Raw genomic sequence first — 24,738 nt, 5'->3', positions numbered from 1 at the left:
CAGCAGGACAGGCAGCATCTGTGGAAATGAATAAACAGTGGACATTTTGGGCAGAGACCCTTCATCATGTTGTCTTTTATGATCCTATTCTTATATTTTTTTACTTTAGCCCGAGCCTCTTAGGCTTTTCCTTTTTTCTTTTCTCCCTTAAATCTCTGAAATTCTCTGCATTCTTGTCTTTCATTTTGTCTTGCCTTAATCTGATATCATTATCCATGTATTGTTACGTTAACCATTATGCTAACACGCCGCCTCTTAGACTAGTGTTAGCGTAATGCCATTACGGGGAGCACCAGATAGAGTAGGCAACCCCAACAGATTCGTAGGTGAAGTTTTGCATCACCTGGAAGGACTGTTTATTAAAGTTTGCTGTATCCAGTGCACCCGATGAGGCCTCCTCTACATTGGAGAGACCCAACATAGACTGGGGACTGCTTTGTTGAGCCCCTTCACCCCAGCATCTTCAAAAAGCAGGACTTCTAGTGGTCAATCATACTAATTCTACTTTGCATTCCCATTCTAACCTGTCAGTCCATGTCCTTCTTTACTGTCTTGATGAGTCCACTGTCAGGTTGGAGGAGCAATATTTAATATTCCATCTAGGTAGTCTCCAACCTGATGGCATAAACATTGATTTCTCCAACTTCCATTAATTTTCCCCCACCCCCTTCCCTCTTCTTCAATTCCCTACTCTGCCCCCCCCTCCATCTATTCTCTTCTCACCTGCCTGTCACCTCCTCCTGGTACCCCTCCTTCTTCCCTTTCCCCCATGGTCCACTCTCCTCTCATCAGATTCCTTCTTCTCTAGCCCTTTACCTTTTCCATCTAACACCTCCCAGCTTCTTAATTCATCTACCCCACCCCCACCCACCTGGCTTCACCTAATATAAAATTAGTCTGCTTTTCTTTTCCCCATCTTCGTGTCTTGGTTGGAGAATGAAGTGTATACAATATGACATTTATTGTCTAGTAACAATTTGCAATGTGATTAATCTGTCAACTATTTCAACTTTTAAAGAGCTAATGGCTATTGGGAGAAGAAATCACATTTTAGAGTGGAACAGTTTAAATAGAGCCCATTTTTCCTGAATAGAATATATAACAGAAGACATAGTTCAGTACAGCATAGGAATAGGCCCTTCAGGCTATGATGTTGTACCAAACTAAGTTAGTAATCAAATGCCCAGTTAAGCTATATCCATATCTATTTCCTGCACATTCATATGCCTGTCTAAGACCTTTTTTGTCCTTGCCTCCACCTCTACCTCAGGCAGTGCATTCCAGATACCCACCACTCTCTGTACATTTCCTTTCAACTTGTCCTCTCTCTCCTTAAATGCTTGCCCTCTGCCATTAGACATTTCAACCCTGGGAAAAATATACTGGCCATCTATCTATGTTTCTCATAATCTTATAACCGTCAGTCAGCTCTGCCACTCTGAAGAAAGCAGCCCAAGTTTGTCCAACCTCCTGTTATAGCACATGCTCTCTGATCCAGGTAATGCCCTCCTAACACAAACACAAGGAAATCTGCAGATGCTTGAAATTCAAGCAACACATACAAAATGCTGGTGAACGCAGCAGGCCAGGCAGCATCCATAGGAAGAAGTACAGTCGACATTTCGGGCTGAGACCCTTCATCAGGACTAAATGAAAGCAGAGATAGTAAGAGATTTGAAAGTAGGAGGGGGATGGATGGAGCTAAGAGCTGGAAAGTTGATTGGTAAAAGGGATACAAGGCTGGAGAAGGGAGAAGAGAGAGGATCATGGGACGGGAGGCTTAGGGAGAAAGAAAGGGGGAAGGGAGCACCGGAGGAAGATGGAGAGCAGGCAAGTTTCTGCAGAGTATTTTGTGTTTAGGCAAGGAGTTATTGTGAGAGGGACAGAGGAAGAATGATCATTGACTTCTCTAACTTCCGTTAATGCCCCTCCTCCCCTTCTTACCCCATCCCTTATTTATATATTATTTTTAATTTTTTCCCTTTTTTTCTCCTTTTCTCCCTTCTCCAGCCTTGTATCCCTTTTACCAATCAACTTTCCAGCTCTTAGCTCCATCCCTCCCCCTCCCACTTTCAAATCTCTTACTATGTCTTCTTTCAGTTAGTCTTGACGAATGGTCTTGGCCCGAAACGTCATCTGTACCTCTTCCTATAGATGCTGCCTGGCCTGCTGCGTTCCACAAGCATTTTGTGAGTGTCCTCCTAAACCTCTTATACATCCTCTGCAAAGCCTCTGCATCCTTTCTGTAATGGGGCAACCAGAACTGTATGCAATACTCCAGATATGGCCTTGCTAGTTTTAGAAATTTGCGGAATAACTTTCTGACTCTTGAACTCAATCCCTTTACTAATAGAGCAAGCATGCCATATGCTACCTTTACCATCCTATCAACTTGTGTAGCCATTTTCAGGAAGCTATGGACTCGTACCCCAAGATCCTTCTGCTCATCAGCACTGCCGTGAACAGTGTACTGTCTCTTTACATTTGACCTCCCAAAGTGTAAAACTTCACACTTGGCGGAGTTAAGCTCCGTGTACCATTTCCCCGCCCATATGTGCAACTGATCTACATCTCACTGTATTCTTTGTCAGTCTTCCACGTTATCCACAACACCTCCAATCTTCATATCATCTGCAAATTTACTAACCTACCCATCTAGTTTCATCCAGGTCAATTATATAAATCGCAAACAGTGGAGATCCCAGTACGTTTCCTTGTGGAACGCCACTAGGCACAGGCCTATTTACTGCAGTGAAATTTATCAAAGTTTTCATACCCGTTTGAAAGTTGGTTGTAGTTTGTAGTTTATCATGAATTATTTTACATAATGCCTGTTCTACTTCTAAGTTTGACCTGTTTTAAGAAAATAATGATTCCAGAGAACCTTGCAGCAAAGACACTATTTGGCACATTGTGGTGAATCTGCTCTCTTAGTTTTGTTCTTCGGGTCTTTGTAAATACTCTTTCTAAATTTGCTCTTCTTCAAATATTTATACTTTTAAAGCAATTACATGTTTTCTTTCCACTATCGTAATCTGTAGGCATAAAAATATAATTCCCCTTCCTTAAAATTGCAAGTCTAGAATGTAGTACGTAGATAACATGCAATATAAACTTTTTTAAAGATCTGTCATAGCAAGAGCATTTAATCAGTTCTGAATTCTTATTAATTAAGATTTCCTTTTAAGCATATTTATTGCATGAAAAGTCCCCCAAATTATCTTATTATTGCTCTGAACTAAATATCTTTTGTTTGTATTATAATTGAATTCTTCATTGGCTAGTGTCAATCTTAAACATTTTAAGATAAAGAACGTTTGGCGTTTTGCATGCCGCAGTCCCAAGGAGACAGCGGATTGTGTAGAGGGAGAGAAGGTTTAAAAGAAGTGAGTGAGAGCAATCAGTTCTCCCCAGGAGACAGTTAATCACTGTTTTGCTATGTCTTATAACAAACAACAATTAACTCAGAGTGGATCAATCTTAAGCATTTTTATTTTACTTGCAACAAGGGAAGACTAGCACCGCACAAGAGCCAGTGACAGCTTAAAAAAAACGGACAGCATAGTCAATCCTTTATTGACAGGTGCAGCTACCCACACCTCAGTTCAAGGACAGGATATATCCTGTCTTTCTGCTTAATCAGTGCACTTGGCATTCTTCCAGTTTAACACATCTGCTGGTCAGCAGTTTGTCAAGGACTCAGGTTCTATCGGCATAATGTCGCGCGAGTACTATCAGCAAAGCACTCTAGTAAAATACAGGTGCCATTTTGTTACTACAAGTAAAATGCATTTCCACAGTACACTGTATTGGAGAGAGTGTTTTAAAAAAATGCAGGCAGTCAGCACTTTTTGTGAGCCACCATTCCTGAGGCGACATTGGATGGCACATAATGAGGCACTTGGCAACGACCAAGGAAAAGAAGTTGGGTTTAGGTGAAGTGGCCATTGCATGAGTGGGGGGGTTGAGATTTGGTTCATCAAGGATTCAGCAATGAGAAGTGGAGGTTGTAGGTAGATTTTTTTTCTCTGCTTAAATTTTTTTTCTTTTCTACCATACAGTTTGAGCAGAGGGGATGCCAGGCGGGATAGTGAAATGCCTCTCTTGTGGTATGTGGGAAGGCAGGGAGATCTCCAGTGTCCTTGACAACTTCACTTGCAAGAAGTGCATCCAGTGGCAGCTTCTAACAGACCATGTTTAGGATTTCGAACTGAGCATTTGAGATGCTGAGAGATTGATAGGCAGGGCATACAGGGAGGTCGTGATACCCAAGGTGCAGGACAAAGGATGACCATCAGGAGCAGGAATGGGGATAGGCAGCCACTGCAGAGTAGCCCTGTGTCTGTTCCCCTCAACAACAGGTATACCACCTTGGATACTGTTGGGCAGATGACCTATCAGAGGAAAACCACAGTGGGTCAGGTCTCTAGCACTGAGTCTTGCTCTGTGGTTCGGAAGGCAAGTGAGTGCGGGGGGGGCGGGGGGAGAAGCGGTGAGCTATAGTAATAGGGGATTTGTTGGTTTGGGGAACAGAAAGGAGAGAATGAAATTCCAGTTGGTATGTTGTCTCCTGAGTGCTCGGATCAGGAACATGTTGGATCGCGTGCACAGCATTCTTAAATGGGAAGGTGAGCAGACAGAGATCGTAGTCCATGTTGGTACCAATGACATGTAGGATGGGTGACAAGGTCCTGCAAAGTGAGTTCAGGGAATTAGGTGCTAAGTTAAAGGACGGGATCTCCAAGGTTGTGTTCTCAGAATTGCTACCCGTGGCATGTGCTAGTTAGGCTAGAATTAGGAAGATCATACAGTTTAACACGTGACTAAAGAATTGGTGCAGGAGGGAGGGCTTTAGATTTTTGGATCATTGGGCTCTCTTCCAGGGAGGGTGGGATCTGTACAGAAAGGTGGTTTGTAACTGAATTCAAGAGGGGCTAATATCCTAGCGGGAAGGTTTGCTAGTGCTGCACAGGGGATGGATGGGGGGGGGCGGTGGGGAAGAGCAGGGCGGTGGTTTAAACTAGAGTTGCAGGGGAATCTGAACCAGAGCACTAGAGCAGGTAGTAGGAGTCCTGGCGAGAGAAGATTCTAAGCCTACATACAAAGTCAGGAATCAAAAGCCAAAGTCTTGTGGGACTAACGTTCTGAACTGCATATATTTCAATATAAGGAGTATTGTAGGAAAGGTGGATGAGAGGACATGGATTGATGCGTGGAATTTTGACATTGCAGCCATTAGTGAGACTTGGTTGCAGGAAGGGCAGGGCTGGCAGCTCAGTGTTCTGGGGTTCTATTGTCTTAGAAGTGATTGGGAGGGAGTGATTGAAGGGGGAGGGATGATGTTACTAGTTAGGGAAAATGTCACAGCAATGCTCAGTCAGGACAGACTGGAGAGCTCATCTAGTGAGGCTTTATGGGTAGAATGGTGGAATAAGGAAGATCTGACCACATTAATGGAATTATATTATAGTCTCCCCAACAGTCTGGGATATAGAGGAGCAAATTGTTAGATATCACAGACTGCTGCAAGAGGCATAAGGTTATGATAATAGGTGATTATAACTTTTCATGTATTGACTAGGATGCCCATACTATTAAAGTACTAGGTGGAAAGAGTTTGTCAAATATGTTCAGGAAAGTTTCCTTAATCAGTACATAGAATTTTCAACTAGAGAAGAGTGCAATACTAGTTCTTCTATTAGTGAATTAGATCAGGGCAGTTGACAGAAGTTTGTGTTGGGGGAACAGTTTGCATCTAATGATCATAATGCTGTTGGTTTCAAGGTATTTGTTGAAAAGGATAGCTCTGGTCCTTGGTTTCAGATTCTGAATTGGAAAAAAGCTAATTTTGATGTTATCAGTAAGGATCTGGCAAGTATGGATTTGTACAGATTGTTTCTGGTAAATGTGGACTTAGTAAGTGGGAGGCCTTGAAATGTGACGTTTTGAGAGTACAGAATTTGTACGTTCCTGTTAGAGTAAAAGACGAGGATAACAAGTGTAGAGAACCCTGGTTTTCAAGAGATATTGAAGCCCTGGTTAGAAAAAAAGGGAACTGCATAGCAGGTATAGGCAGGCAGGAAGAAATGATGTATTTAAGGAGTATAAAGAAATGCAAGAGAACATTTAAGGAAATCAGAAGGGCTAAAAGAAGATGTGAAGTTGCTCTAGCAGACAGGGTGAAGGAGAATCATAAGGGTTTCTACAGATATATTAAGAGCAAAAGGATAACAAGGGACAACATTGGTCATTTGGAAGGTGAAACTGGTAAATCTATGCATGGAACCGAAAGAGATGGGAGAGATCTTAAATGGATTTGTTGCATCTGTATTTACTCGGGAGATGAACACAGAGTCTATAAATGTGAGGCAATTCAGCAGCGAGGTCATGGACCCTGTACAGATTACAAAAGGGGTATTTGCTGTCTTGAGGCAAACTATGGGAGATAAATCTCAAGGACCTGACGATGTTTTTCCTTGGACCCTGTGGGAGGCTTAGTGCAGAAATTGCAGAACCTAAGCAGAGATTTTTAAAGCATATTCAGCCGTGGATGAGGTGCCGGAGGATTGGAGGATAGCTAATGTTATTCTGTTGTTTAAGAAAGGCTCTAAGAATAAACCAGAAAATTATAGACCGGTGAGCATGACATCAGTTATTGGAAGGTTCCTCAAGTATTTGGATTATAGACAGGGAGGTGATTAGGGATAATCAACATGGCTTTGTACGTGGTAAGTTGTGTCCAACCAATCTTAGTTTTTCGAGGAAATTACCAGGAAAGTTGATGAAGGCGAGGCAGTGGATTTTGTCTATGCGGACTTGGCAAGGCCTCTGACAAGGTCCTACATGGAAGGTTGGTCAAGAATGTTCAGCTGCTTGGCTTTCAAGTTGAGGTATTAATTTAGACTAAACATTAGCTTCATGGAAGAAGCCAGAAAGTGATTGTAGATAGTTGCTTCTCTGACTGGAGGTCTGTGACTCGTGGTGTGTCACAGGGATTGGTGCTGGGTCTTTTGTTTGTCATCTATATCACTGATCTGGATGATGTTTTAAATTGGATCAGCAAATTTGCAGATTGGTGGTGTAGTGGACAGCAATGAAGACAATCAAAGCTTGCAGTAGAATCTGGAGCAGCTGGAAAAATGGGCTGAAAACTGACAGGTGGAATTTAATGCAGGCAAGTGTGAGATGTTGCACTTTGGGTGGACCAGGCAGGGTAGGTCTTACACAATGAGGAATGAGGTAGAACAGAGGGATCTGGGAATACACATCCATAATTCCTTGAAGATGGCGTCACGGGTAGATGGGGTCGTAAAGAAAGATATTGGCATTCATAAATCAATGTATTGAGTACAAGAGTTGGGATGTTTTGCTGAAATTGTATAGGACATTGGTGAGGCCTCATTTGGAGCATTGTAATCTATTTTGCTTACCTACCTACAGGGAAGATGTAAATAAGATTGAAGAAGTGCAGAGAAAATTTACAAGGATGTTGCTGGCACTTAAGGACCTGAATCGTAGGAAAAGGTTAAATAGGTTCGGATTTTATTCCCTGGAGCATAGAAGATTGAGGGGAGATTTGATAGAAGTATAGAGAATTATGAAGGGTATAGATTGGGTAAATACAGGCATGCTTTTTCCACTGAGGTTTGGTGAGATTACATCTAGAGGTCATGGGTTGAAAGGTGAAAAGTTTAAGGGGAACATGAGGGGAAATTTCTTCACTCTGGCTGGTGAGAGTATGTTATGAGCTGCCGGCACAGGTGGTGGATGTGAGGTCGATTTCAATATTTAAGAGAATTTTAGATAAGTACATGGATTGGCGGGTATGGTGGGCTATGATCTGGGTTCAGGTTGATAAGACTAGGCAGATTAATTGTTCAGCGTGGACTAGTTGGGCTGAATGGCCTGTTTTCTATGTTGTAGTGTTTTGTAACTCTATAACTGAAAGCAGGGTACAACATTCTTAACTGTACTCTAGTTGATTTTGAAATCTATCCTTTTTTGAGTTGTATTCCAACTGACAGCATCTGTCCAATCTGCTAATTCTCTATAATTTGCCCTTAATAGTTAATGTGCTTCCTATTTTTGTGCCCTTGTATTGAACTCTTGATCATTCTACATATAAAGTCAATGTCAGGACACTGATCCCTTGGGAACACCACTATTTACAATCCTTGATTCCAAAATAAAATCTATTCACCATTATTTTGTTTTGTATTTTAATGAAATAATGTTAACAGATTTCCTTTGGAAATGCTGTGTTCCTTTTGCTTCTTTTTATATCATCAACAAGCCTTTTATTTCCAAATGGTGTTTTAAAATCTTAAGTTGAACATGTCGAAAACCTTCTTTATATAAACTAGTTATTTTCTTTGAGAATTACATGTTGTGTTCCACTAATCCACGAGGGATGTTCTTAAACTAACCAATCTCTGTTGTTCAAAATCTAAAAGTAAAGGTTGTTTGAATATCATTGGACCTTGATTAAAAGTAGTTTCAAGCCTATATATCAATATTGCATTAATTTTTTGTTGCCATATAGTTTAATTTTGGAGAATAGTTTCAAGTGTAGTCTTGTTCCATTTTTTTAACAGTGTGTAATTATGCAAGTTCCAGATTTAAAAATACTTTGAGGTTTATAACTGTTTCTCTCTCATAAGCTTTCATTGAATATTTTTAGTGAGTACTCCGGAAAGAAAACTATTCCTGGGAGTGTGATTTTTTTTTGTGGGGGGGTGGGGGCTTGTATCCTACCGGAAGGAATAAATAAGCTAGGAAGGGCCTCTAAGAACATTGCATTGGTGTTCCTGGTGCTTTTTTTAAATATATTGAAACATAATATAAGCATTCTTCAAGTAATTATTCCACAGTGAACAAATTATTATGAGACATATTAGAAATTTGCTGAGAAAAGTTCTGTTTTAAAATCCATTGAAAATTTCATGTTTTAAAATCCATTGAAAATCTAGAACTGAAGTCTTATCTCCGATGTAGCTAATATCTATCACAGATGAAAATCTGGATTTTTGCCATCTGTGCTTTCTCGTTATTTTTAGCAAGTTCTACACTAGTTAAGTTGGTTGACCTTAAGGTTGTTTTATTTAAGGCGTTTTAAGTTGCTCTGGAACTGTATTCATTCATGATGCACTTTTTAAGGATAAAGGCAAGTTTGGAAAACAATTTTGAAAAAAGAGTCATGGAGCACAGTGAGGCTGGAGAGTTTTTTTTAAAGTATTTCTTAAATGGGGATATTTGCTGTCAATATGCTACTTGCCATAATGTGGTGCCTAATTTTTCTCTCTTAATTTATCATGTGAAAATGTGTATTTGCTTTATCCAGTGGCAGATAATGACATATACACAAATCTTGTATGTCTTATTTGTGCAAAAGGGGTGTTTTTTATTTAGGGAATTGGTTGTTAACACTGGGTGCAGAGATGGATGTGTCGCTGATCATAATGGAGAATCTTCATGTTGGTTTGGAATCATGAGTAAAACCATGTACAGTACTGCTTTTGCAATCTTGTCTGGCATCAAACACTTTTGTCTCTATCAGCTCACTCCCACTCTCTCTGCACTTCTTCACTCCTCCATTTCTTCACATCTTTTGCTTCTAATCGTGGGTGAAATTTGGCTTGCACAGAAAGTTTAAAGCTATCTTTAGAGCTCATTGACTATTTGTTCCATGACTAGTTTTCTTCCCCTCCCTTGTGATCATCTCAGCAGCTGGAATTCTTGACCGTTTCAGATTCTGGAGGGTGCTCTGCTACTGTATTATCTAGATTACGGGGCATTCATTCTTCTTTGGACTTAATCATTTGAAATTGAAAATAATTGATCCAGCTGACAAAACCCACCTTGGCTGATCATGAAAATGAAAGCTCCTTATCTGATTGCATTTTCTATCAGATGCTTCATCCAAGTATTCTGGATTCCCTCAACTTAACTTGAAAATGCTGTTTATAAACACAAGAGATTCTGCAGATGCTGGAAATCCAGAGCAACATACAACACTGGAGGAATTCAACCGGTCAGGCAGCATCTATAGAAATGAATAAACAGTCAACATTTGGGCCTAGGCCCTTCATCATGTTGTCTATTAAGATCCTAGTCCTATATCCCAAACTTATCTTTTCCTTTTTTCTTTTCCCCATAAAATCTTCTGTGAAAAATTGTGTTGCTTTCATCTAGTTTTGTTTTTCGTGTCTCGTTAAGCCATTAAGGCATCCGTTAATCTTGCGAGACCATGGATCAGCGCCTGGAAAGTCTTTACTCTCCAGGGTTCAGGCCTGGGCAAGGTTGTATGGAAGACCAGTAGTTGCCCATGCTGCAAGTCTCCCCTTTCCACGACACCAATGTTGTCCATTAGGACCCATACAGCTTGGCACCAGTGTCATCACAGAGCAATGTGTGATTAAGTGCCTTGCTCAAGGACACAACACGTTGCCTCAGCTGGGGTTTTGAACTCACGACCTTCAGGCTGCTAGTCCAATGCCTTAACCACTTGGCCACGTGCCCACAAGTTAACCACTATGGTAATATCCTGCCCCTTCACATGATGGTGCAGCAGTTAGCATAATGCTTTTATAGTGCCAGCGACCTGGGTTCAATTCCATTGCTGTCTGTAGGGAACTGAACGTTTTCCCTGCATAAGTCACCTCCCACATTACAAAGATGTGCAGGCTAGTAGGTTCCTTGGTTACATAAACATAATTGGGTGGCACAAGCTTGTTGGGCCATAAAGGCCTGTTATCATGCTGTGTCTCTGAATAAGTTTTAATATATCTACCATCATTCTCTAATCTACCAATTGAACATCACCTCCTTGCCTTTTCCATGTGGTCTTAAGTACAGGCTTCCTGATCTCTCAGACCTGCTTGTATCTTAGAGATGTGCACCCTAAAAATCCCATTTTGTTTGGGTAGCTAATGTAGGAAATGCGCAAATCTTTAGTTTACTCCTTAAAACTACCAGCTAACTAGCATTTAGCCTTCTATTCACAACAAGAGGCCAGTCTTCTGATATCGTACTTAGTTGCTAACAGTGAGATAGGAATTGCTACAATGGACCCAAGCAATTTCTTCCCCAGCTTCCGAAAATGTCCTTGGATACACTTGGTCAGTCCCTGTGATTTTATTCACCTTTATGCTCTTGAATACCACGAGCACCACCTCTGGATATATTTTAAAGCATCCCTATTTTTTGGCCGCCTTGACTTTCTCCATAAAAAGTACAGACAAAAAAATATTTATTTTAAACCCCACCCATCTATTGTGGGTCCACACAAGTGAATGTGAAATTCCAAATTCAATCTGCCTTGTTTCCTGCATCTCTTTTAAGGAACACAAAAAATACTGGAGGAAATCAGCAGGTCAGACAGCATCTATGAAGAGGAATAGAGAGTCAACGTTTTGGGCTGAGACCCTTTGGGTCTCGGCCCAAAATGTTAACTCTTTATTCCTGTTCGTAGATGTTGCCTAACTTCCTGATTTTCTTGACCATTTTTTGTGTGTTATTCTGGATTTCTAGCATCTGCAGAATTTCTTGTGCATCTATTTTGAATTTCTTTAATCAGATTCTGTCTGCCATCAATACTAGATACTCCATTTAAACTTCCATTTTTTTGTATTTGATGCTATCAACATGTTTTTCTCCCGAGTTTCATTACTGTTCTCCATCTGAGAGGGAGGTCTTGTTTTTTATTCAATTTTTCTTATCCAGTTATGTTTGAAGAACTATAACAATGGCTATCCGTTCCTCTTTTTCTATATCGTTGCCCTTGCAGTACCCAAATATTTATCCTTGTTGTCTTCTAAGCATTTAATGTGGCAGCAACAAGAGACTGCAAACAGGTGATACTTAGCTCTACAACCCTATACCTTTCAATAACTTTATTTACTGCTGCCAGGCTGCTTGTCCAACATCCAGCTTAGATTGAGCTACATTTAGAGGGATGCCACAAAATAATCTTCCACCATTAACAAGCTATTATCCCATGTTGCATCTCAGCATGCTGATGAAGCTTTAGCTTGATTCTAACTTTGTATTCTATCTGTTAACATCGCCCACATTACCCATCTGCTGCTAATACTCTCATCTACACAAATCACTTTGTTCTTCTTCCTTACTGCTTGACAACTTTGTTCTCTAACTTCCAGACCTTCCAATTTGCATTTCCCAGTAGTCTTTTTTCGTAGCCTCATTCCTGCAAAATTAGGTAAATGAGAGATCAGGATTTGTAAATTTCTGATAGCAGCCTTGCATGTTTTAATCTTTTTTTGTGCTGATCAACTCATAAATGCTCTGACTGTTTAAAACTGAATTATTGTGGTTTCATGCCTCTTTTTACGTGACCTCATTTCCTGACTGATGACTTACATGTAACAGCTGATTAAGAATAAATTTCATTGTTGTTGCTCACTTTTCTTAGGCTGTGAGCCAAGCTATAACCTTATTTGTTAAGTTGTGCCTTTTAAATGTTTTTTAAAGGTAATAGGCATAGCCAAGTGATCTCCATATTTTGAATTATCTTGTGTATTATTTACATTCAGTTATCATACAAAGTAACATACCCAACATGCTTGAGGAACTCAATACGTCAGGCAACATCTATGAAAGGGTATACAGAGTTGATGTTTTGGGCTGAGACCAGTCATCAAACTAAGTATCTATGATTTGGGTGCAGAAGTGGACCAGTTACTCTGTCAAGCCTGCTCTGCCTTTCTTAAAGACTATGGCTGATTAGACTGTAACCTCAAGTCCTCATTTTAGAATCAGAATCAGGTTTATTATCATCAGCTTGTGTCATGAAATTTGTTAACTTTACATCTCCTCTGGTAATCTTTCTGCTCCTTCATTATCTGCCGTTAAAATACATAATCATTCTGCTTCCCCTGCCCTGAGAGGAAGATTTTCATGGCCCTCTGTTAGAAAATAGTTTACCTCATCTTTCATAAATGAGTGACCCTTGTATATTAAGATTTGCCTATTCAAGACACTTAAGGATTTTTTTTGGTTTCAAATCACAATTCACCTTTTTAAAGTCCTCAAGATAACGATTATATACATGGTACACCATGGGTGTCTCACAAATGTCTGATTTAACTGAAGCATAACCTGCTAGTTGGCATTAATTCCCCTTGAATATAATATAACTTTCTATTTCTTCCAGTGCCTGGATGCTTGCCTTTTGTGAATCATACACCTGTGCTCTTGGATCCCATTGCAGATAGCTCTATTTGCAGGATCTTTGCCTACTTAACCAATCTATATCCGTTTATCACCAACTAATGTTTATTTTCCCATCATCAAATTAGTAATCATAACTTGAGTACCTTCAACCTTGTCATTTACATAAATTGTTAAAAACCACTGAGATTTTCGAACTGATCCCTGTGACACACCACTAATTATACATATTGCCAAGCGGAGAGAAAAAATAATTTATACTGCTTTTGTTTCCTGTTAGCCAGCCAGTCAGTATTTTACCCACACAAGAGATGTTACCTTCTGTTCTAGAAGATTTTGTTTTCAAGAATGATTTTTTTGACATCTATCGTGCAGGTTACTTTCAAACTCCCATTTATTTAGCAGGGGGATGGGGGAGAGCATGGTGTAGCTGCTGTAAATTGCAGTTAAATTGTTTTCTGCGAGAGATTTTTCAACAGTCTTTAATCTTTCAATTTTATTTACAGTTGCTTGCGGTGCTAGTTTAACAGCTTAAATTGTTTTTGATTCATCCTGTTTTTAGCATATTTGCATGAAGTTCGCAATGTATATTTTGTAGGAACTTGAATTTGGGAGCCCAGCGGGAATAGTTGTTTCATTTGTATCAAATATCAGTTTTCCTCAAGGTTCAACTCCATCAGCAAGTATTACAAATAGTTTAAACATGGAAGGTTTTGTAATTTATCTTTTCCTTTATCCATGATTCTTAGACTATCTCTGTGTAGGGATTGGGAACAGAAATTTCCTTGAGTCATCTTCTTCCTCTTTTTGAATCATAATTTAGTAGGCATATTGACACTTTCTCTTTCTAACCACATCCTTATCCTTTGTTAGCCTAACATGTATTTTTATATAGACTAGAAATCTGAAATAAAACTACAAAATGCCAGAAACACTACCAAGATGAAGATAAAAATGGGTGCTATAATTTTGTCTCCTTGATCTAGATAAGAATTTGCACCCAAAATTATTATTTGAAGTATTCTTCTGAATATTTAGCAATGCTTACCAAGATTAGTGATTTCCATGATTGAAAATTTAAGAAGGAACAAAATTTCCTGGAAAGTTTTGTAGGAATGAAGCTCTGGAAAGATGAAGTTGTAAGCAGCACGACAGCTAGGTAAGTGAGGGAAATTGCTTAGTGTAGACTGCAGGGAAATAAATTGGCTAATGGAACAGATGGAAATGCTCCATATATCGCATGGGATCAGAAGATTTCCAATGTGCCCCAAAATTACATTTTGGCAAAGGCATTAGCTTAAGGTGGAGAAATAAGACAATCAGATACATGAACTGAATATAAGATGAAATGTAAAATATCTATGACCTACCCAAAGTATGCTTACTGAGAAGGTAAAAATAAAAGGACTAAAAACAGGCAAAGTGATGCAGTTTGTAGCAGTTTACCAGAGAAATAAAAAAGATTCAACAGTCTTAGTGGAGACCATCTCCCCGACATGACTTGACTTGGCAGTGACAGATGCCAATTTACACAACCTACCAGGTTAATTACCCACTCATGGACCATCTTAAATGAAGAGTGGTGTAGCTCAAGGTCATCATCAGAAAGACCAAGCAATTCTTGAAGATCATAGAGGCCATAATCACTTAATCATTATTTAGTAAGGAGCAGAGTGAGTGGTGGTACCCTTTTTGATGTCAACTTTGTAGACTGACTGCTTCAACTTGACATAATATACTACTTTGTTGTTCAGAAATTTAGGGAATGGGTATTCGAAGGGCACTGGGCGGCTTGTATTTGAATACAAAGCCCTCTAAGGATTTTTTTCATTGAACCCAGTTTATGTTTCTGCACATCTTAATTGTAACTTACATAGAGGTGATTAGTTTTCCTTCAAATCATCCAGGTTCTGAGGCGATTGTATTTCCTGGTTTCATTTTAAAATTAGAAAAAAAAGCAAGTGAAAAATTATTGTGTGACCTAAACTTTCACCTGAGATTCTTTTAAAAATTGTTGCACGTCTTGTCCCATTTCAAAAAAGAGCTTCATCAATAAAATACTTGGAAACTGCATCTGTGTGCTTTGAGTTTAACATAACTTTGTTAAAATTTACTTTCTAATACCTTTTACAGAGATATTTTTGAATATTTTCCTGTTAAATTAAGCACTATACTTTTTTTCTGGTGCATGACAATGCCTGCTTTAGGTAGATATGCCTTGCATTAAAAAATTGCATTTCAAATCCATGTGGCAGCTGCCATCTAAAGATCTGAAACTTATTGTGTCAACTTAAACCGGCACGTGCAGTTTAAGAAGTATTTTTGTTTGTACCTTTCACAATTGCAACTTGGAAAAGTTAGAAAACCTAAAGCACAATACAGGCTATTCGGCCCACAATGCTGTGCCGAACATGTACTTACTTTAGAAATTACTTAGGGTTACCCATAGCCCTCTATTTTTCTTAGCTCCATGTACCTATCCAGGCATCTCTTAAAAGTCCCTATCATATCCACCTCCACCACCATCGCTGGCAGCCCATTCCACACACTCAACACACTCTGCATTTTAAAAAAAAACTTACCCCTGATATCTCCTCTGTACCTACTTCCAAGCACCTTAAAACTGTACCCTCTCATGTTAGCCGTTCCAGCCCTGGGAAAAAGCCTCTGACTATCCACACGATCAATGCCTCTTATCATCTTATACACCTCTATCAGGTCACCTCTCATCCTCCGCCGCTCCAAGGAGAAAAGGCCAAGTTCACTCAACCTATTCTCATAAGGCATGCTCCCGAATTCAGGCAGCATCCTTGTAAATCTAATCTGCACCCTTTCTATAGTTTCCACATCCTTCCTGTACTGAGGTGACCAGAACTGAGCACAGTATTCCAAGTGGGGTCTGACCAGGGTCCAGAAGCTGTAACGTTACCTCTCAGCTCTTAAACTCAATGCCATGGTTGATGAAGGCCAATTAACCACAGAGTCAATCTGCGCAGCAGCTTTGAGTGTCCTATGGTCTCAGACCCCAAGATCCCTCTGATCCTCTACACTGCCTAGAGTCTTACCATTAATACTATATTCTGCCATCATATTTGACCTACCAAAATGAACCACTTCACACTTAGCTTGGTTGAACTCCATTTGCCAATTCTCAGCCCAGTTTTGCATCCTATCGATATCCCGCTGTAACCTCTGACAACCCTTCACACTATCCACAGCACCCCCAACCTTTATGTCATCAGCAAATTTACTCACCCATCCCTCCACTTCCTCATCAAGGTCATTTATAAAAATGACGAAGAGAAGGGGTCCCAGAACAGATCTCTGAGGCTGGTCACCGACCTCCTTGCAGAATATGACCCATCTACAACCACTTCTGTGGGCAAGCCATTTCCGGATCCACAAAGCAAGGTCCCCTTGGATCCCATGCCTCCATACTTTCTCAATAAGCTTTGCATGGGGTGCCTTATCAAATGTCTTGCTGAAGTTATTAAAGTGAAGTGTGATTAATTTGAGAATGAAAGACTTTCAACATTTATTATACAGCAAAAATTTGACATAAGGTAAACAAACAAAATTTTATTATTCAATGCTGATCTATTGAGTTTTTGGGTGATAATTCCAAGGTAGCAGAACAGCTATCTGAGGGGTAATCAGCTTAATATTGGCACAGATTAAATCTTTGGATTTGAATTAATGATAAGATGTATAATTGTGCATTACATTACTTCCTCCACAGAATGCAAGATTGTTGGTTTGCACAACGCTTCAGGATTTTAAATTTATAATTGGGACTATTAATTCCCAAGAAGGAGTTGGGCATTGTCAGTGGTGGCATGTTTGAATGGAATTCAATGCTATTTGCCATTTTGGAAGGGGATGTAAAAGCTCCTAGTTTCAAATTGAAGAGCAGGTTAAAACGTCTCTCTGTTCATTTAATTGCTTTGAGATAATCTAAGATTCAAAGTACATTTATTATCAAAGTATGTATGCTGTATACAACCCTGAGATTCATCTTCCTGCAGGTAGCCACGGAACAAAGAAACGCTATGGAACCTGTCCAAAGAAAATATCAAACACCCAATGCGCAAAAAGATAAATGAATTGCACAAACTGCAAAAAAAGCAAGTGAATAACACAGAGAATATTAAACATCAAATCAGAGTCTTCGAAAGAGTCTAGTAATCATTTTAATTCTGTTCAATTTAGCACTGTGTCATATGTAAACTGCAGACTGCAGAGCCAGTCTGGCCCAATCAAAATCACGCAAAATAGCCATAAAAAAGGAGTAACCAGAAACACACACAACGTAGGCTGCAGCGTCTTCTAAAAACGAGTCCAAGCTGCAGACCACACTCATCAAACCCTGCCCTTTTCTCTGGCAACAGCAAGCGAGAGGGAGATCAGTCAAACGCCGGCAGAAGGTACTGAACATCTTCTTGCCTTTCATTCTCGTCCTCATTGATTTCAATCTTGCTCTGCGTTTTATTCAGTAGGTTGTTTGAGAATTGGAGCTGATCATGGGTTAGTGCTTTGCCATTAGGCCACACAATTTGTTTTCAACCTCGCTTTTAACCATGCTGAATTTCTTTGGAGACAGCCAAAACACCAGACCATTCAGTGGCCCAAAAATGCATTATCAAAAAGTAAATTACATGCTCTAATTGCACACAGATTAGTGATATAGGTGTATTTAGAAGAAGGAGAAGTAGTAGTTTCGTGAACTGTCTGCAGGACATCGCCATTAGTCACTGGCACCATTTTACATCTAAAATCTAAGGAAATCTTTGTTCAAACAAAGGCAAATTATGCAACTTTCCTGTATGCCCTGATTTCCTGCAGGACCAAAATGAGCAAGATTAGTTTCTAGATGTGTTGGACTTGATGATCTAACACATCAAATACCAGTTGGCTGCTACCCCAGCTTGTACCCTTCTTTCAGGTGCTTAGTAAGCCATCACATGATTCACAGGATCATCAAGTCTGCAGGCATTTACTTAATATGTTGATGGCTTAACTGCTGATCAGTAAAAATCTAGATCAATTGCATGAGACTAAATAGCTGACTGTGACCATCCTAGATTTGTGTGATTGTTTGCTGATTTGTTCTCAGATTACCATTTCTGTTGTTTCATCAATCCTCCTGTTAATAGTCATCTGAGAGTTACCTAGTTATAATTAACTCCTGAACTTAATGATTCCAAGCAATTCAAACACTGCTGTTAACACCATTTTTCATATATTGCTACGGTGATTGCACGTCAGCAGTTTTGACTACAAAGTGTCTTGAGAAGTCCTGTGAGAGTGGAAATCAGTGTTCTGAATTGTAATTATAATATTGATTATCACTTCGATAAAAATTCAAGCAAGTTATAGTCCAATCATAAGTTGGTATTTAGTGAAATGAGAATTGTAATAGCAAACTAATTTGTTTGGAACACACATTTTAAAATACATTTCAAATGATTCAGAGGAATTATGGGCTAAGAAGAGCCAAATTTTGTTTGGATTGGGGATAAGCAAAGAGAATTGCTTACTACGGCACTTCTGTAGTGACCTGAATTTTGTGGGAAGCAACAAAAGAATGGTGCCAGAAATTATTACCCATAACATTTTGACCACTGACTTTCAATAAGTATTTAAAGAAACCAAAGCATTTTATGACATCTCTACAGAGATCCAGTAAATGGGACAAACAACAATGTATTTCTTTAACAAATCACACTGAAGAATTCTTAATGAGTATAGAGTTTGAAATAGAAAGTGAAAGTTGAATTTTAATTTGATGCCAAAGTAATATAAAAAATAAAATAGAGGGAAAGGATGTTAGGATTGAGAAATTGGCAGGGAGTAGAATTTCAAGCTTTTAACAATACTTTAAAATCCTGAAGAGGTATGTAAAAGTTAATTTCCAGTGCTGGAACAGTTGCTTGAGAAGGAGTAAAATGCTGTTTAAAAAAATTGTTTCACTTCAGTGGATACACTCTTGACTTGTGGCACATTTTCTGAGTGTTTGGGTAAACACATTTTCTCCCTTGTATAATGGCAAAATGCTTTGAACAAATGCTTGCAAAGAGCAAGGCAGCTTGGACAGGAGTTCCCTTGTATCTGTTATCTGAACTTGTGTGTATGGCACTGGTTCACTGACTGGTTTTGATGCTGACCTCATGTTGTATATGTGGGGTTTGCATGTTTTCCCAATGACTGCAGTTTCCATGCGTGCATAGATTTCTGACTATTTGACTACTGTACATTGTCACTGGTGCAGGTGGTTGGCAGGAGAATGCAGGGGAGAAGTTTAAGCATGTGAGACATGGGTTGTCGGTAAATAAGTGGAATGGATTGTTTTGAGTATTCTGAGAGCTGGCATAAATCTCAAAGAGTTGAATAGTCTTTGTTACAAGAAGCAATGAGAAGTTGCTGTCCTATTTATTTGGTAGCAGTGGTGATCTTGACTCTTACTGCAAAAACAGACAGTAGTACATGAATGTAATTTTAAATGTCAAGGTGAACTGGTAAGCTGAAGACAAATTTTATGCTGTTCAGATGAATCTCTGTCCACTTAATAAGTTTTAAAATTTTAGTACTAAAGATTACTTGATTCCTCCCTTCATCTCCTCAGCTGAAGATGTTGACATCTTGCTGGTATATGCTTAGAAAATGCCGGTTGCTGTCCAGAAGTCAGCAAAATTACTGTACTGTGTGAGATTTTTGTTGGACTGTATGTAACATGTGTTACGGTATGTAGGAAAGGTGTGATATCACCTGATGAGCCTTTTGTCTTTGCTTGACATTTTTAGATGTACATCACTAAAGTTGCTGGGTAGCGATCAGGAGAAAGAATACTAACTAATTTTTCAGTCCTAACCCCAAAATACTTAGCCCAATTGCATCGCTTCTGCCATGGCTCATTTTTGATCAGTTGAATAAGCTTCATCTGGAAATGGAACTGGAGTATTCCTCATTGCAGGGTCAATCACATCATCAATTTCCTTTGCCGGTGATCATAATCTTTTTTAAAGTTTTAATCCAGTTGCCTTTGTTTTTGGCAATTATTTTTCAATAAGAAATTGAGATAGAAGCAGATTACTGGAAAAAGTGGAGAGGCTAGGAATTGTTAATTATCGTAAATTTGGGTTTTAAAACTCTGAAAATTTTTAAGTGAGGAAGTCAGAGGCATTAAGGGTTGTTCTCCTGTAGACTCCCATTGACTAATACACCAATGCAAATACTGTACTGCATTCAAGAACACTCTTCTTGAACTAAAATGTTAAAATATGGTAGAACTAACGTGGCAAGGTGAGCAATGATGACTAGTGTAAATATTTCAGTTAAGTATATGATCACGTCAGCTGTCTTTCATTTGAGACTTTGCTCCTCAGCATTGTAAGAATGATTTTATAGTAGAATGTCAATGTCCTTATCAGAAAGAAAAGAGTTACCTCACCTTTGTTTGATTACCAATTAATATAGATTCAGTTTCAAAAGTGTTAATGTTTCACTACACCCTAGTCCACATTAGATATGTAGCCTGCTATAGAAATGAATAGAGAATTGGTTAAAACATTTTGGGGAATGAGAAGTTGAATCTTGTTAGAAGGAAGTTCTATCCAGTTCAACTGTATTAAGCTCAAGTTTCTAGCATTTGGAATTTGTATTACCAGAATAACAAAATGTTGCAACTGGGATTGTTAAGGAGATTGACTAATTTTTAGCTACAGAGAATTTAGCTACAGAGCCATTCAATATTTCTTGCTCCAAGCCAAGGGATGTGGTGTGCGTTTCCAAATAATTACCATCCTTGGAAATAGCTGCCTAAAAGATTTTCGTTTTACACACAGATAAAAACGTGGCTACAAACTTTGTGCTGAAGAGGAACTATTCTGAGTCTCCTGGTAAGATATACTGTGTGTCTAATGTACAATGTAAAACATAGAAGAGCTACTCAACAAATTTATTCTTGGCTGCGGGATGCAGCAGGTGCATCTTCTAGTAATTGGGCTTTTGAATGTGAAGAATATGTTGCTTTTTGAACAAATGTTTGAAGTCCCCTTGTCCTTTTTATCCACTTTTACATCTTACTTAACTGTCTCTTTGATTTTTGTAACTTGTATGCTGTCATTGTTGCATATATTTCATTCTATTCTTGCTAATCTTCTTTATTGTTAAGTGATGCCAGTTTACACTGGAGGCTTTATTCCAGTGTAAATTGTGCCAAAAATATTTTCAGTGTGAAATGGTCAAAACGTCACAGTTGTGGTATAACAGTTTACTTCCCATTAGAACACTGGCAGTATCAATGTCTTTACACTGCACTACTGGAAGACCCGAAGGGTTGCCTATGATGTCTCTTGGAAGCAGGTTTGCATCATGATACGGGCACATAATGCAAATTTTGTTTCCTGGACTATACTGTGCTTGTGCATGCAGTTTGTACTGTGCGTTGCGCTGCTGTGATCTGCTGATGAAATGGTTCTGCTTTATGCCTGGAGAAATTTGGTTCGATTAAATTAACTAATGCAACTTCAGTAATGGGCAAAGTCTTCTGCCATGCGATAATCAGAAATTATTTGATCGTATTGGATGTATTCTTGGACACTATTATATAGCAGCATTCATCAAGCAGCAGTTTCACTTCACTGTTTAATTAAAATTAAACGTGGCCTGAAAACTGAGCAAAATTTTAAAAGCATTTTAAGCAGAAACGTAGAGATCATATTTTACTGTTTTCCACCCAAGTGCCCAAAAGGATAGCACTTCCATTTGAGAAAACTTCTGAAGTGTCTGGCTGGGGTCTGTCTATGATTTCTGTGTGCAAGTACATCAGTCATTTGTTTTAAATATGTACAGTATGTATACACAACTTTATATGTCTGTAATTTAAACCCATTTTCATAAGTGTTTCAGAGTTGGTTAAAAAATAAATGTTTATTTCCTGTATCTAAACTGCTATATTGAAATCTGTGGAATGTTTTCTAAAATTGCTGTTTTTCACATTGGGATAATTGGTATGTTTTCAATAAAATGTAATTCCATGTTGCACAAGCTCTGTACAGCTTTATTTGATATGAAACTGAATTTTATAGTTTATGTTGCATTTTTTCTTTAAGTACTTTATTCTAGTAGCTGCTTTGTGGGGAAGGGGGACTGCTTTGTTTTCAATGTGATGCTGTTCTCTATTGTCTGTTAGAAATTCTAAGTGAAACTACTGTTGCTGTTTTTTGTCACCATTCTTTTTAAGCTCGAAAACTACACCAGTAAGAGGATAATACTTCTGCTGTTAAATAATGCATCATAATTCCTGTACAACTTTGTTGATTATGTGATGTATAAACATTTGTTGGCCTTGAGAGGTGGTTGGAAACTGTCGTCTATGTTACAGTGACCTTTCTGCTTTCATCTATGATAGCCTATTTTGGATTATCATCACTAATTTCTGGATTATCGTCACTTATTTAAGACTTTCAATCCGAAACTCTATGCAACTATGAAGTTAGAAAATTTGTCATTCTGTGCATTTGATTCTTGGCCCTCCATTCTGGATTGATCTTTATTCTTTAGCAAGATTGTTGAGCACAGATTTGGAAACTTTGACACCATTTTCACAGTTTTTTGATGGATGTGAATTCTAGTTTTCTGCTAGATTTATTTTTGTATGAAAATTTGTTTCCTGATTTTACTACTGACTTTTTTGTTTCACTGAATAACTGAGAGAAGCCATCCCTATCAATGACTTATGGAAAGTTGTTTTTTAAAGCAGAGCAGTATTGGTATCCAACATCTTCCCAACCACTGAAGTCAGGCTAACTGGCCTATAATTTTCTTTCTTCTGCCTCCCTCCCTTCTTAAAAAGTGGAGTAACATTTACAGTTTTCTAGTAGTCCAGAACCATTCCAGAATCTAGTGACTCTTGAAAGATGCCTTCAGAATCTCTTCAGCTTATCTCCTTCAGTACCCTGGGGTGTAGTCCATTTAGTCCAGATGACTTATCTACCTTCAGACTTCTCAGTTTCCCAAGCACCTTCTCCTTAGTAATAGCAACGACACTTACTTATATCTCATGACACTCTCACATTCCTGGCATTCTGCTGGTGTCTTCCACAGTGAAGACTGACACAGAATACTTATTAAGTTCATCTGCCATTTCTTTATCCCCCTGTAGGACCTCTTCAGTGTTATATTGCAGTGGTTTGATGTCCACTCTCATCTCTCTTTTATTGTTTATATACTTGACTGAAAAATCTTTTTGTATCTCTTTAATATTATTGGCTGTCTTACTTTCATATTTCATCTTTTCTCTCTTTATGGCTTTTTTATTGACTTCTGTTGCTTTTGCAAAGCTTCCCAATCCTCTACCTTTCAACTAATATTTGCTATATTATGTGCTGTGTCTCTCACTTTTATGCTGTTTTGGACTTCCCTTGTGAGCCAAAGTTGCCTCATCCTCCCTTTAGAATACTACTTCATCTTTGGGATGCATCTTTCCTGTGCCTTCCGAATTGCTTCCGTTGCTGTTCTGCTGTTATCCCCTCTAGTGTCCCTTTCCAATCAACTTTTTCATGCCTCTGTAATTCCCTTTACTCCATTCTAATACTGGTACATCCAGTTTTAGCAGCAGCTTCTCAAACTGCAAGGCAAATTCTATCATATTATGATCATTGTCTTCTAAGGGTTCCTTTACCTTAAGCTCCCTAATCAAATATGGGTCATCACATAACACCCAATCCAGAATTGTCATTCCCCTAGTACACTCAACCACAAGCTATCCTAAAAGCCATGTCGTAGGCATTCAACAAATTCCCTCTCTTGGGATCCAGCATCAACCAAATTTTCTCCAGTCTACCTGCAAATTGAAATCCCCTCATGACTATCGCAACATGCCTTTTCTATATCCCATTGTAAATTGCAGCCCACATCCTGGCTACTGCTCAGAGGCCTGTATACAATTCCTGTCAGTGCCTTTTTACCCTTACAGTTTCTCAACTCTACCCACAAGGATTCTACATCTTCTGATCCTGTGTCACCTCTTTCTAAGGATTTGACGTAATTTTTTTTTACCAACAGAACCACCCCATCCCGCTCTGCCTATCTGCTTATCCTTTTTTGGAAACTGCTGATCCAGTTCTTACCTTTGGTTGTTAAACTCCTAACTATGATCTTCTTTCAGCCACAACTCAGCGATGCCTACATCATACCTGTCATTCTGTAACTGCGCTACAAGATCATCTACCTTATTCTGTATACTGCATGTATTCAAATATCTTTGTCGACTTTGGCACCCTGTTAAACTTTAATTCATCCCAATGACAGCAATTTTGCCCTTTTGTCTGCCTGTCCTTCCTCAGTCTCACAACACGCTGCATCTAGTTGTGTTCCAGCTGCTCCATTCTTCGCCTTATCATTTCGGTTCCCGTGCCCTTGCCAAACTAGTTTACAGCTTTAGCAAACCTTCCCACAAGGATATTGGTCCCATTCAAGTTCAGGTGTAACTGTCCTTTTTGTACAGGTCATACCTTCCCCAGAAGAAATCCCAGTGACCCAGAAGCCCTG

The 24,738-nt window shown here is 39.0% G+C and overlaps 1 protein-coding gene across 5 annotated transcripts in view; it reads left to right on the top strand.

Moving 5' to 3' along the window:
* Nucleotides 1-24,738, top strand: part of LOC134342751 (disks large-associated protein 4-like) — a 772,967-nt gene that overhangs the window by 719,300 nt on the left and 28,929 nt on the right. For all 5 annotated transcript variants that reach the window (XM_063041264.1, XM_063041263.1, XM_063041265.1 and 2 more), the window contains one exon: nt 21,030-21,083. In XM_063041264.1, coding sequence (XP_062897334.1) covers nt 21,030-21,083 — 54 coding nt within the window. The remainder of the gene's footprint in view (nt 1-21,029; nt 21,084-24,738) is intronic.

The sequence above is a fragment of the Mobula hypostoma genome, chromosome 2 (assembly GCF_963921235.1).
Source record: "Mobula hypostoma chromosome 2, sMobHyp1.1, whole genome shotgun sequence".
In the NCBI taxonomy this organism is placed as follows: Eukaryota; Metazoa; Chordata; class Chondrichthyes; order Myliobatiformes; family Myliobatidae; genus Mobula; species Mobula hypostoma.
Note: the sequence above shows the minus strand (reverse complement) of the source record. Positions and strands in the feature narration are given on the sequence as shown.